Source organism: Nerophis lumbriciformis, linkage group LG10 (assembly GCF_033978685.3).
Source record: "Nerophis lumbriciformis linkage group LG10, RoL_Nlum_v2.1, whole genome shotgun sequence".
NCBI lineage: Eukaryota > Metazoa > Chordata > Actinopteri > Syngnathiformes > Syngnathidae > Nerophis > Nerophis lumbriciformis.
In genome coordinates this window covers 50,265,035-50,280,691 of record NC_084557.2, presented here as the reverse complement: position 1 = coordinate 50,280,691, position 15,657 = coordinate 50,265,035, and the positions used below count along the sequence as shown (strand labels likewise).

Sequence of the window (15,657 nt, the reverse complement as noted above, 5' to 3'; positions counted from 1 at the left end):
CTATTATGTTAGATCCACTATGGACTGGACTCTCACACTATTATGTTAGATCCACTATCCACTATCTAACAAGATCCACTATGGACTGGACTCTCACACTATTATGTTAGATCCACTATGGACTGGACTCTCACTATTATGTTAGATCCACTATGAACTGGACTCTCACTATTATGTTAGATCCACTATGGACTGGACTTTCACACTATTATGTTAGATCCACTATGGACTGGACTCTCACTATTTTGTTGGATCCACTATGGACTGGACTCTCACGCTATTATGTTAGATCCACTATGGACTGGACTCTTACACTATTATGTTAGATCCACTATGGACTGGACTCTCACTATTATGTTAGATCCACTATGGACTGGACTCTCACACTATTATGTTAGATCCACTATGTACTGGACTTTCACACTATTATGTTAGATCCACTATGGACTGGACTCTCACACTATTATGTTAGATCCACTATCCACTATCTAACAAGATCCACTATGGACTGGACTCTCACACTATTATGTTAGATCCACTATGGACTGGACTCTCACACTATTATGTTAGATCCACTATGGACTGGACTCTCACTATTATGTTAGATCCACTATGGACTGGACTCTCACTATTATGTTAGATCCACTATGGACTGGACTCTCACACTATTATGTTAGATCCACTATGGACTGGACTCTCACACTATTATGTTAGATCCACTATGGACTGGACTCTCACTATTATGTTTGATCCACTATGGACTGGACTCTCACACTATTATGTTAGATCCACTATGGACTGGACTCTCACACTATTATGTTAGATCCACTATGGACTGGACTCTCACACTATTATGTTAGATCCACTATGGACTGGACTCTCACTATTATGTTAGATCCACTATGGACTGGACTCTCACACTATTATGTTAGATCCACTATGGACTGGACTCTCACACTATTATGTTAGATCCACTATGGACTGGACTCTCACTATTATGTTAGATCCACTATGGACTGGACTCTCACACTATTATGTTAGATCCACTATGGACTGGACTCTCACTATTATGTTGGATCCACTATGGACTGGACTCTCACTATTATGTTAGATCCACCATGGACTGGACTCTCACTATTATGTTAGATCCACTATAGACTGGACTCTCACACTATTATGTTAGATCCACTATGGACTGGACTCTCACACTATTATGTTAGATCCACTATGGACTGGACTCTCACTATTATGTTAGATCCACTATGGACTGGACTCTCACACTATTATGTTAGATCCACTATGTACTGGACTTTCACACTATTATGTTAGATCCACTATGGACTGGACTCTCACACTATTATGTTAGATCCACTATCCACTATCTAACAAGATCCACTATGGACTGGACTCTCACACTATTATGTTAGATCCACTATGGACTGGACTCTCACACTATTATGTTAGATCCACTATGGACTGGACTCTCACTATTATGTTAGATCCACTATGGACTGGACTCTCACTATTATGTTAGATCCACTATGGACTGGACTCTCACACTATTATGTTAGATCCACTATGGACTGGACTTTCACACTATTATGTTAGATCCACTATGGACTGGACTCTCACACTATTATGTCAGATCCACTATGGACTGGACTCTCACACTATTATGTTAGATCCACTATGGACTGGACTCTCACTATTATGTTAGATCCACTATGGACTGGACTCTCACTATTATGTTAGATCCACTATGGACTGGACTCTCACTATTATGTTAGATCCACTATGGACTGGACTCTCACTATTATGTTAGATCCACTATGGACTGGACTTTCACAATACTATGCTAGACCCACTCGACGTCCATTGCATCCGGTCACCCCTAGAGGGAGGGGGGGGGGGGGGGTTTACCCACATATGCGGTCCTCTCCAAGGTTTCTCATAGTCATTCACATCGATGTCCCATTGGGGTTGTGAGTTTTTCCTTGCCCTTATGTGGGCTCTGTACCACGGATGTCGTTGTGGCTTGTGCAGTCCTTTGAGACACTTGTGATTAAGGGCTATATAAATAAACATTGATTGATTAATGATTGATAACTGTGGTGCGATTAACGTTAGAAACAGAAACATCACTAGTTTTTAAAGACAAGAGAGACTTTACTCCCAGGAAATATTCTACTACTAATAATATAATCATAATGATGAATTATTATGATCTGTATTATCCATCAATGATAATACTATGACTATCAGTTAATCTCTATTTTGGTGCTATGCCCATGTGCAGGTTTACCTAATTGAGTGTGTGTGTGTGTGTGTGTGTGTGTGTGTGTGTGATGTAGAAGAGCCGACACAATTACTCAGCACCTCTGCCAACTGGCCTAGTTTCCCATAAAAATACCACTTTAAAAGAAAGCACTATAGTACAACCATGTGTCCTATTTAAGTGGTTTGTTGTGAACACACACACACACACACACACACACACACACACACACACACACACACACACACACACACACACACACACACACACACACACACACACACACACACACACACACACACACACACACACACACACACACACACACACACGTCTTGCCTACTTTGTGTGGACCCACGTTTGGTTAGTACAGGGGTCGGCAACCAAAAATGTTGAAAGAGCCATATTGGACCAAAAATACAAAAACAAATCTGTCTGGAGCCGCAACAAATTAAAAGCCATATTACATACAGATAGTGTGTCATGAGATATAAATTGAATTAAGAGGACTTAAAGGAAACTTAATGACCTCAAATATAGCCACAAATGAGGCATAATGATGCAATATGTACATATAGCTAGCCTAAATAGCATGTTAGCATCAATTAGCTTGCAGTCATGCAGTGACCAAATATGTCTGATTAGCACTCCACACAAGTCAATAACATCAACAAAACTCACCTTTCATGCACAACCTTAAAAGTTTGGTGGACAAAATGAGACAGAAAAAGAAGTGGCATAAAACACGTCCTAGAAAGTCGGAGAAAGTTATACAAGTAAACAAACTACGGTGAGTTCAAGGACCGCCAAAATTAGTAGGACAAAACGGCACTCGCCAAATACTCGAATCAGTGAAGCATGTTTAATATAAACAGTGTGCTTTATAACAATTAGGGAGGTTTGTGTCATGTTTGTCCTCCTACAGAAACCATATTAAAACAAAAAAAAAAAAATGTCCCCTCATCTTTTTCCATTTTTCATACATTTTTGAAAAAGCGCCAGAGAGCCACTAGGGCGGCGCTAAAGAGCCGCATGCGGCTCTAGAGCCGCGCGTTGCCGACCCCTGGGTTAGTAGGTTGTGAGGGCCCCCCTTTCTACTATAGCTAGAATGATGAAAAAAAATAAAATCTAGCACTAGATGGGAGTAGAGAGTTGCAACCTCACTTCAGAATGCAAAACACACAAAGTAAAACAAATATTTTACTTCTGTAGTTGTGAGGACCAGGCAAATGTCCTCACAAGTCAAAAGGTCCTCACAGAAAGGGTGGTTTGTCAGGTGTATGTCCACACAAGGATGTTGAGACAAGTACACACACACACACACACACACACACACACACACACACACACACACACACACACACACACACACACACACACACACACACACACACACACACACACACACACACACAATTCTGTCTTTTCCGTCAGTGAGGCTGCAGAAAGACGGTGTTGCAATGATGCAGGAATGGTTTGAAAGGTGTGTAACTAACCAGAGAATGAGTTGTGTCGGAACACCCTGCCTGGGGAGACGGGGCTGCTCAGGTGGGCGTGGCCCGCTATGGGGCTCCTCCTGAGTCGCGCCGTGCCCATGTGCTGCGGGGATGTGAAGCCGTCTGCATCCAAACAGGAGTCGTTATCAAGAAGCGAAGAGCAGTCCACCTCCCCTGAGGTGAGCGAGGACACGCTGACGCGATCGCAGTTTGAGTCCTGCAAGTGTGATAGAAGACGTTTGAAACGGTGGTCTGGGGGGGGAAAAACCTCATTGGAAGGTCTGGTACTGACCAGTGTTAATGATGTCTGGGAGGACAGGCGGGAGTAGAGGCGGCTTGCCTTCTCTGCGACACCTTTCCCTGCTAAGAGGACGCTACTCTTGAAGCTGTCCAGAGTGGGTGTGAAGAGGGAATCCATGGAGAAGGAGGAGGACGAGGGAGTGGGGGATGAGGGTAACACTAAAGAGGAAGGCCTCTCCCTGACTTTGTTACACACACCGAGAGGGAGAGATGGTGACGTCCTGAGCCGCTCTCGAGATTTGACGGGTAACGGGAGGTGCGTGTTTGAGCGCATCAGGACAGGCGGTCGGGTGGACTGTGAAGAGGGACTTGATAGGCTCTGCAGGTCCACACTGGGAGCGCGGCTCCTCATAGGGCTGCTTTTATTGTTCATGTACAGCTCAATCTCTTCTGCCAGCTCACGCCGACTAGTAGGTGTGCTCCCACTCTCCTGACTCTGCTCCTGCACCGTCGCCATTAGCGAAAGTGGATCAAAGCCCGTTTCAATATCTGTCCGAGCAGCCGTACCGACGCAGCAGCTGGTGCTTTGTCTTGTCCGGCTCTGTTCAACATCGCTCTCTGACCTCTCCTCCTCCAACCCGCCCAGTTTGTCAGCAGGAAGGTGATGCTGCTTGGTGGAGCTGAGCTGCGGCACCGTGAGTTTAAGTGCTGGCGATCCGACTGGCAAGTCGAGAGACTTTGGCCTCTCTCTGTGAGTCATAGCTCCACTTGGCACGAACGCTGGACTGGAAACCAGAATGTCAGCATTGCCTGTGAGAGAAACACATGCTATTTTTCTAAACACGCCCTGCAGGATGTCAGCAGCACACAATGATATTAAATAGGGATGACATGGCCATAGAATCATCACATGCTTTTCTGAATACAAACCCCGTTTCCATATGAGTTGGGAAATTGTGTTAGATGTAAATATAAACGGAATACAATGATTTGCAAATCCTTTTCAACCCATATTCAGTTGAATATGCTACAAAGACAACATATTTGATATTCAAATTGATAAAAAAATTTTTTCATTAACTTTAGAATTTGATGCCAGCAACACGTGACAAAGAAGTTGGGAAAGGTGGCAATAAATACTGATAAAGTTGAGGAATGCTCATCAAACACTTATTTGGAACATCCCACAGGTGTGCAGGCTAATTGGGAACAGGTGGGTGCCATGATTGGGTATAAAAGTAGATTCCATGAAATGCTCAGTCATTCACAAACAAGGATGGGGCGAGGGTCACCACTTTGTCAACAAATGCGTGAGCAAATTGTTGAACAGTTTAAGAAAAACCTTTCTCAACCAGCTATTGCAAGGAATTTAGGGATTTCACCATCTACGGTCTGTAATATCATCAGAGAATCTGGAGAAATCACTGCACGTAAGCAGCTAAGCCCGTGACCTTCGATCCCTCAGGCTGTACCGCATCAACAAGCGACATCAGTGTGTAAAGGATATCACCACATGGGCTCAGGAACACTTCAGAAACCCACTGTCAGTAACTACAAATGGTCGCTACATCTGTAAGTGCAAGTTAAAACTCTCCTATGCAAGGCGAAAACCGTTTATCAACAACACCCAGAAACGCCGCCGGCTTCGCTGGGCCTGAGCTCATCTAAGATGGACTGATACAAAGTGGAAAAGTGTTCTGTGGTCTGACGAGTCCACATTTCAAATTGTTTTTGGAAACTGTGGACGTCGTGTCCTCCGGACCAAAGAGGAAAAGAACCATCCGGATTGTTATAGGCGCAAAGTGGAAAAGCCAGCATGTGTGATGGTATGGGGGTGTATTAGTGCCCAAGACATGGGTAACTTACACATCTGTGAAGGCTCCATTAATGCTGAAAGGTACATACAGGTTTTGGAGCAACATATGTTGCCATCCAAGCAACGTTACCATGGACGCCCCTGCTTATTTCAGCAAGACAATGCCAAGCCACGTGTTACAACAGCGTGGCTTCATAGTAAAAGAGTGCGGGTCCTAGACTGGCCTGCCTGTAGTCCAGACCTGTCTCCCATTGAAAATGTGTGGCGCATTATGAAGACAACGGAGACCCCCGGACTGTTGAACAACTTAAGCTGTACATCAAGCAAGAATGGGAAATAATTCCACCTGAGAAGCTTAAAAAATTTGTCTCCTCAGTTCCCAAACGTTTACTGAGTGTTATTAAAAGGAAAGGCCATGTAACACAGTGGTGAACATGCCCTTTCCCAACTACTTTGGCACGTGTTGCAGCCATGAAATTCTAAGTTAATTATTATTTGCAAAAAAAATATAAAGTTTATGAGTTTGAACATCAAATATGTTGTCTTTGTAGCATATTCAACTGAATATGGCTTGAAAAGGATTTGCAAATCATTGTATTCTGTTTATATTTACATATAACACAATTTCTCAACTCATATGGAAACGGGGTACGTATGATCTGTGAACCACACATTTTGTTTTTCACCGACATATGCGTGACAAATCCGATTACATATGCAACCATCTTGTTACATAAGACTAATCCATTACTGCAGTGTGTTTTTAGCAAGAGACACGAAAAGAAGACATTACATTACAGTACGCCCACACTGGAACATTTGCCTCGCTGCTAAGTTGGGTGATTTATTCCTCTGTAATGGTCACTAACTGTGAGATTTAATGAGTCATAACTTGCTGTAATCATAACTTACTGTGTTGCTTTGCTCCTTTGTCCTCTACCACAGGAGTGTTTTCACTTTCTCTGCAAAACATCTTCTCCTCCTCCTTGGACAAGGAATCATAGCCTTGGTCCGACTGTCCACCTGAAAGACAGTTCATATGCTATTATTATTGGATTTTTTAAACCGTACAGTCAATGTTCCCTCTAAGGTGCGCGCCTGTGCAATTGCGCACTGCTCAAGCGTCCTCTGCGCACGGCAAATCTATGCCACGCACAAAATCAAATAAAAAAATAAGCGCATAACAATTTTCGACACGACAGAGAAAACAGTTTCCGTCATCATTGTTCAAATATTGTAACGTATGTCGAGACGCTTTGAGGACATGAATTCCATCCATCACTTTACTGAGCAAAACTCTTTATTGTCGGCCATAAACACATCACCAAAACATTAGTAAAAAAATTATATCTAGCAAAACTGGTCATTTTCTGCAGTACAAACCAGACCAAAAGCAACTTTGTTATATCAACAGCAGCCGCTCGCTCTTTCTCACTTGCGCCAACACATGCACATATGGCACTTAGCCAGTGATGTGTTTACAGCCACACAAAAAGTCGGACAACTCCAACACCACACATAAAGTGTCATTCCAGGTTGTTACACTCTCATACCTGCCAACTTTTGAAATCAGAAAAACCTAGTAGCCAGGGTCCAAGGGCCGCAGGCCCCGGTAGGTCCAGGACAAAGTCCTGGTGGGGGGTTCAGGGCTTCGCCCCCCGACGCAAAATAATTATTAGCATTCAGACAGGTTAAAATGTTGCTAAAACCATCACTTTTCTATCAGTCACAGTGACTTTTCAAAACAAAAATATTACAGCAAAAATCATATGGGTTGATTGACATGTTTATTCTGTAAGCTAACTTCAATAGTTTGAAATTATTTTGACAGTTAATGCCAGTTATCCTGTCAACCTTTCACAAGACTTCAATTTGTTAATTGAAAGTATAAACAGTATAAACACTTTTTACAGTAAACAAATGGTAAAACAGTACTAAACAATTCCATAAAAAAAATAATTGGTGTCATTATTAACTTTCTGTCCAAGCTTGTATAATCTACTGCCTTGTTCAATTGTAAAAAATATTCTGTGCCTAAAATTCACATTTCTATCACAATTATCATACTGTAAACATGGTAAGCTAACTTCATTAAAATTAATAGTCCTGTCAATAGCATGGAATTACAATTCAAATGTAGTTTTTTTTGTAAGCCTTTCAAAAGAATTCAAAATATTAAAAAATGAATGAAAATTAATTGAAGCCATCAGACACTTGAAAAGTGGCACATCACATCTCTAATGTAATCATTTGAACTTTTCAACAGAAATAGCGCTGCAAAAATATTAAGGACATACTTCTGTATTTTGGCAGTTATGCTGTCAACATTTAACAAGATTTCTTCAACTTGGACTTGAAAGCATAAATAGTATAAACACTTTTAACAGTATAACAGTACTAAACAATTCCAATAGATAACATTGGTGTCATTACCTTTTTGTGGCTAAAATCCAAATTTATTCTATCAGATTGATCATACTGCAAAAATGATATGGTAACTTTATGATAAGTTTACTTGAAGTGGCATAAAACACTGAAAGTGATTGTTCCTATAACCCCTTTGTTTCAAATGTTTGTTCCACTTGTGGCAGTCGGGCACCAGCATACCGTCTTTGACAACTTGAAGTGGCATAAAACACTGAAAGTGGTTGTTCCTATAACCCCTTTGTTTTAAATGTTTTATGCCACTTCAAGTTGTCAAAGACGTGCTGTGAAATACAGCCGACAGGATTGCGCACCAAACACGAAGCAAGGCCAAAGAGCATGCATGGTGCAGGAGAACAAATGACTTCTTTCATTTAAGGTTTGTGATAAACCATCAAACTCATTCGTTAAAAGGACTCTATAGTAATATAAAGTGAGTTTTTCTGGACATTATCATGCAAGAAAAGTTTATTTTTGGGACCGCGATCACCGCGTAATGATTTTTAAAGGTTGCATTACAAACATTTAACTGTCCCATGTGATCAGCCAGTGCGATTGGAAGTCCATGCTCAATTATTGCCTCCGTAAATAAAACTTCGGCATTTATCACATCCAAAGAATCTGTTTGGGCGACGAAAAACGTTGAAAGTTTTCCACTTGTATCGCTAGCAACGGCATTAGACTTGTGTTTTTTTGTCCCAACGTGGTCTTTTACATCGCTAATTCCTCCGTGTCCGATCGAAAAATCTTGTCTGCACAAGGTGCAATTCGCGTAGTTTTCACCCTTTTTTTTTTTTAATTAATGAAAAACCGTATTTTTTATCACTGCAACCGTAACCCGGAATAGGTTGATGAAAACCGTACTAATTACGGGAAAACCGGAGTAGTTGGCAGGTATGCACTCTGATTTACCAATCAAATGTGTGCTTATTCTAGTGTCATTTATTAGGAATCTTAATTTATAAATATTAATCATAAAATGCTGTTAGTATATTAAATAAATACTAATAAAAATATATTTTTTACAAGTTGCAGGAATGTACACATGATCCCCTGCTTCCATCTCATTGTGCAACATGTGAATGTTTTAATGGGAACTAAATGCAATGTCTGAAAGGGGTACACATTATTTCCAAAGCAGGACCTCCACCCAGACAAACAATACAAGTACACAGTTCATGAAAAACAATATTTGTTGTTATTGTCATTGTAAGTGGGCCTAAACACTTATATTAGAAATGGAAATGACTGCTGTCATTTGATTCTAATAATAAGAGAATGTTGTCTGTCTATCTGTGTTGGCCCTGTGATTAGGTGGGGACTTGTCCAGGGTGTACACCGCCTTCTGCCCAAATGCAGCTGAGATAGGCTCCAGCGACCCCGAAAGGGACAAGCGGTAGAAAATGGATGGATGGATGGAGATGTAAGTTGTTATTTAGTCATGTTTGGGACAGGTGTGCTGCTGGTGTAGCCACAGTGTGCACGTCTGATGTTGCTCACATGGACTCCACTCAATGCTCAGGGACTTTTTGCCTTTGCTCACACACATCAACAATTAGAGGGAACATTGCGTACAGTTAATGCAGAGTCTGCTTACTTGTGCTAAATGCATCATCGCTGGAATCCATTTTGTTGAAGTCTGCATCGATGGAAGTGCGCTCAGCAGAGTCATTAGCACTGTCCAGACTGCCATGGCTGACTGTGTCAAGGTCACTGCCATCTGGGGGGAAAGACATCGCAATTATTTTCCTTCTTTTCGTTAGTGTTGCAATACAGGAGTAAATAATGACCTTACTTACCCCTGAATGATATTTACTGTATCTGCCATTCAGGTTTGTCGTATAGGTGTTCATTCTTCATCCATGCCATTAACAGTTGTTTTGAATATGCTTACCGTATATTTCGGACTATAAGTGGCAGTTTTTTTCATAGTTTGCCCGGGGGTGCGACTTATACTCAGGAGTAGGGATGTCCCGATCCAGGTTTTTGCACTTCCGATCCGATACCGATATTGTTTTTGCACTTCCGATCCAAAACCGATACTGACCGATACTGGCCTATCCGAGCATGTATTAAAGTTTAAAGTTATTTAGCCTACTTAGTTGTCAGAATCATGTTGAAAAGGGTTTTAGTACTCTTGATAACAACTAGCCAGCTGAATTAGGGGAGTTTGAATAATACACAATGGTTGGTAACAAGAAACTGACCTGTTTATTCAAGGAGAAACACAAAATAGACAAAATTATACATGACAAACAGAAAAGGCATCATTGAACTAGGGCTGGGCGATATGGCCTTTTTTTAATATTGCGATATATTTAGGCCATGTCACGATACACCATATATATGTGAATATTTTGCCTTAGCCTTGAATGAACACTTGATGCATATAATCACAGCAGTATGATGATTCTATGTGTCTACATTAAAACATTCTTCTTCATACTGCATTAATATATGCTACTTTTAAACTTTCATGCAGAGAAGGAAATCACAACTAAAAAAATCAAAATTTTTTCATACGGTATTGATGTGGAAATCTTTGCCTCTGCATTTTGATGGTGTGGGCGTGTGGCACCGAATGGAGATAAGCGTCTCGACAGACGTTACAATATTTGAACAATGATGACGAAAACTGTTTTCTCTGTCGTGTCCGTGTGTCGAAAATTGTTATGCGCTTATTTTTTTATTTGATTTTGTGCGTGGCATAGATTTGCCGTGCGCAGAGGACGCTTGAGCAGTGCGCAATTGCACAGGCGCGCACCTTAGCGGCTGCGCTAGCATCACAGCAGAGGTGGGTAGTAACGCGCTACATTTACTCCGTTACATCTACTTGAGTAACTTTTGGGATAAATTGTACTTCTAAGAGTAGTTTTAATGCAACTTACTTTTACTTTTACTTGAGTATATTTATAGAGAAGAAACGCTACTTTTACTCCGTTACTTTTATCTACATTCAGCTCGCTACTCGCTACTAATTTTTATCGATCTGTTAATGCACGCTTTGTTTGTTTTGGTCTGTCAGACAGACCTTCAAAGTGCCTGTGTTACTGGTGACGTTTCACTCCGTTCCACCAATCAGATGCAGTCACTGGTGACGTTGGACCAATCAAACAGAGCCAGGTGGTCACATGACCTGACTTAAACAAGTTGAAAAACTTATTGGGGTGTTACCATTTAGTGGTCAATTGTACGGAATATGTACTGTACTGTGCAATCTACTAATAAAAGTTTCAATCAATCAATCAAAAGTGTGAAGGAAAAAAGACACTTTTTTATTTCAAACGTACATCCCGTCACAAGCCTAAAGACTGACTGCACAGTTCCTGTCTTCACAATAAAAGTGCCGCTCCATCGCGCCTGCGCTTTCAAAATAAGAGTCTCCGAAAGCCAGCGCAAACAAGCTAGCAAGCTACGGAATTTGCCGTCAATGTATTTCTTGTAAAGTGTGTGAAAACGAATATGGAGGCTGGACAAATAAGATACCAAAAACCAACCACTTTCATGTGGTATTAGAGAGAAAGGAGGAACTTTTTTTCTCCTGCATTTGAAAACGTGGACGTTAAGCACTGCTGTCTGATTACAATCAATGCAAGTCATCAGAATCAGGTAATACACCAACTTATATTCTTGTCAACATGAAAGAAAGGAATCTATATGTGTTAAACATGCATGTATATTTATTAAAACACCTTTAACATGTAAACAAAAACGGCAAAATAAATAAATATAAATGATATACTGTATATATCAATGTATGTGTATATATATATATATATATATATATATATATATATATACATATATATATATATATGATATGATATGTGTGTGTATGTTACTCATCAGTTACTCAGTACTTGAGTAGTTTTTTCACAACATACTTTTTACTTTTACTCAAGCAAATATTTGGGTGACTACTCTTTTACTTGAGTAATACATCTCTAAAGTAACAGTACTCTTACTTGAGTACAATTTCTGGCTACTCTACCCACCTCTGCATCACAGCTAACGTTAGCCATGCTGCTACCTCTTTGCTGGGAGAGGACGTATACGTATGTGACGTATGTCGTGACAGTATGTGACGTGTGTAAGAAAGTGCGCTTGCTGTCTGTGAGAGGGAGACACAGGAAAGAGTGAGAAGAGCCTGTCGTGTAATGCCAGCAGCTAAAAGCAACTGCGTGAGAATTCACAGACCTGTGGATGTGTTGAAGGTGTGCTGGAAAATGCGGAACGGAAATTAGGGAGCAGCAGAAAAGTGGAATGTATTATTTAAATCGGTGCCTTGGAAAACACGGACCGGAGTTTTTTTTTTTAACTGGATCGGCATTTTCCCATGCCTTGCCGATACGCATTTTTTGGCAAATATCGGCGGCCGATCCGATCCAAATATCGGGACATCCCTACTCAGGAGCGACTTATGTGTGAAATGATGAACACATTAGCGTAAAATATCAAATAATATTATTGATCTCATTCACGTAAGAGACTAGACGTATAAGATTTCATGGGATTTAGCGATTAGGAGTGACAGATTGTATAGCATGTTCTATATGTTATAGTTATTTGAATGACTCTTACCATAATATGTTACGTTAACATACCAGTTGGTTATTTATGCCTCATATAACGTACACTTATTCAGCCTGTTGTTCACTATTCTTCATTTATTTTAACTTGCCTTTTAAATGTCTATTCTTGCTGTTGGCTTTTATCAAATACATTTCCCCGAAAAATGCGACTTATATATGTTTTTTTCCCTTCTTTATTATGCATTTTCGGCCGGTGCAACTTACACTCCGGAGCGACTTATACTTCGAAAAATACGAGATATTTGTCAGTTAAATCAAGGGTCAAATCTACATTGCACAACATTGCTGTGACAATCACAGCAGTTATAAAAAGTGCCAAATAGGTTTTTCCCCTTGTTTTTTTTTGTTCTCCTTCTCACTTTTAGTGTCCTTTTTTTCAATGACATTTTATTGATGTGAATTGTAGCTTTACCAAAACATATTTGGCAGAGATGTCCGATAATATCGGGCTACCGATATTATCGGCCGATAAATGCTTTAAAATGTAATATCAGAAATTATCGGTATCGGTTTCAAAAAGTAAAATGTATGACTTTTTAAAACGCCGCTGTGTAAACGGACAATAAACCTTAAAGGCACTGCCTTTGCGTGCCGGCCCAGTCACATAATCTCTACGGCTTTTCACACACACAAGTGAATGCAAATCATACTTGGTCAACAGCCATACAGGTCACACTGAGGGTGGCCGTATAAACAACTTTAACACTGTTACAAATATGCGCCACACTGTGAACCCACACCAAACAAGAATGACAAACACATTTCGGGAGAACATCCGCACCGTAACACAACATAAACACAACAGAACAAATACCCAGAACCCCTTGCAGCATTAACTCTTCCGGGACGCTACAATATATAATATTAATTGAATACTTCATATTCAAGTCATGAAATAATAGGGTGTAAAGGTACACAAAAATTTCGGTTCGGTACGTACCTCGGTTTAGAGGTCACGGATCGGTTCATTTTCGGTACAGTAAAAAAACAACAAAATATAAATGTTTTGGTTATGTATTTACCAAATTTGCAAAATCTTCCACCAAAAATATTTTTCTTAGTGTAATATTTGATGTGAAGTAATGGGAACCTTGGATAGGTCAATAATTCATAATAACATTGATTTTGATTCAATATTATGTTTTGAGCAATCAATCAATCAATCAATCAATGTTTATTTATATAGCCCTAAATCACAAGTGTCTCAAAGGGCTGCACAAGCCACAACGACATCCTCGGTACAAAGCCCACATAAGGGCAAGGAAAAACTCACCCCAGTGGGACGTCGATGTGAATGACTATGAGAAACCTTGGAGAGGACCGCATATGTGGGTAACCCCCCCCCCCCCTCTAGGGAGACCGAATGCAATGGATGTCGAGTGGGTCTGACATAATATTGTGAGAGTACAGCAATGACAGTTTGAAAGAAAAAAAAAAACAGCTTTGTTTTATTAGTCAACATTGCAACTTTTTCTAAATTACATTTAACCTTTTTTATTTCTACTTTTTGTTTATTTTAATAGTATTTTTAGAATGTGCCGTGGGCCTTTAAAACATTAGCTGTGGGCCGCAAATGGCCTCCGGGGCACACTTTTGACACCCCTGCTACAGATAATAAAAAATTAAATCTATGGATAAAAAGCAGAGCCTGGCGACGCATGCGCGTTTATCATAACTCTCTCTCTCTCTCTCTGTCTCTGCCCCTCCCTCACCAATGCTGCTGCGCGCACAATTTCTTTTGTTTTCAACCCCTTCTTAACCCTGAACGTACATTGAAAATACACGCAACCCTAACTCAAAATGCCGGACATTTGAGGCATTTAAGAAACTCCGCCCTGACAGCTCCGCAAAAGAGGACATGTCCGGTGAAAAGAGGACGTATGGTCAGTCTATCCTAGCCCGTTAGCTGCTAGCATGCTTCGGTGTGCATTGTTTACACAACGTGCGTTACGCTACTTAATATGTCCGTGCGGAAACTCGTTCAATACACCACTGAACTGAACCGGAACCCCCGTACCAAAATGGTTCAATACAAATACACGTACCGTTACACCCCTATGAAATATAAATGAGTATTGTTGGCGGTCTATAAATGGTTATTTATTGGATTTTATAGAGGACTTCTCATTAGCTCCGCTGTAAGCAGACTTTTATTTACGTTTATTTAATATTTAGAATGCATTAAAAAAAATCATCCATCTTTCGTAATGATTGTGAACAATAGGCAACATTCCAAAAAAAGTTGCCTATTATGTGATTCACATAATGAGATAAGTAAGATTGTCATCTTTTAAAAAGGTTCAATATATTTATCAGCATTTTTCTTACTTGTACTTTGGAATACTTTGAGTTTGAACAGTTCCTAAATAAATAAATGATAAATGGGTTATACTTGTATAGCGCTTTTCTACCTTCAAGGTACTCAAAGCGCTTTGACAGTATTTCCACATTCACCCATTCACACACACATTCACACACTGATGGCGGGAGCTGCCATGCAAGGCGCTAACCAGCAGCCATCAAGAGCAAGGGGTGAAGAGTCTTGCCCAAGGACACAACGGACGTGACTAGGATGGTAGAAGGTGGGAATTGAACCCCAGTAACCAGCAACCCTCCGATTGCTGGCACGGCCACTCTACCAACTTAGCCACGCCGTCCCCAAAGTATATGAAAGTATATGAAAGTTATATAAACATAACTCCAAAACCAAACATGCATTATGTCTAAAAAAGCTTGTAATATTGTATCCATGTGAGTTTTACTAAAATCAGTTGTTTTTGTAAGGATTGCACTTACAAAATATTGGTTTTACTC

General features: G+C 40.4%; 1 protein-coding gene across 3 annotated transcripts in view; it reads right to left on the bottom strand.

Moving 5' to 3' along the window:
• Positions 1-15,657, bottom strand: part of dennd4a (DENN/MADD domain containing 4A) — a 94,523-nt gene that overhangs the window by 22,543 nt on the left and 56,323 nt on the right. For all 3 annotated transcript variants that reach the window (XM_061969467.2, XM_072913992.1, XM_072913993.1), the window contains 4 exons: positions 9,849-9,971; positions 6,740-6,850; positions 4,064-4,821; positions 3,772-3,988 (listed from right to left, as the gene is read on the bottom strand). In XM_061969467.2, the coding sequence (XP_061825451.2) occupies positions 3,772-3,988; positions 4,064-4,821; positions 6,740-6,850; positions 9,849-9,971 (1,209 nt within the window). The remainder of the gene's footprint in view (positions 1-3,771; positions 3,989-4,063; positions 4,822-6,739; positions 6,851-9,848; positions 9,972-15,657) is intronic.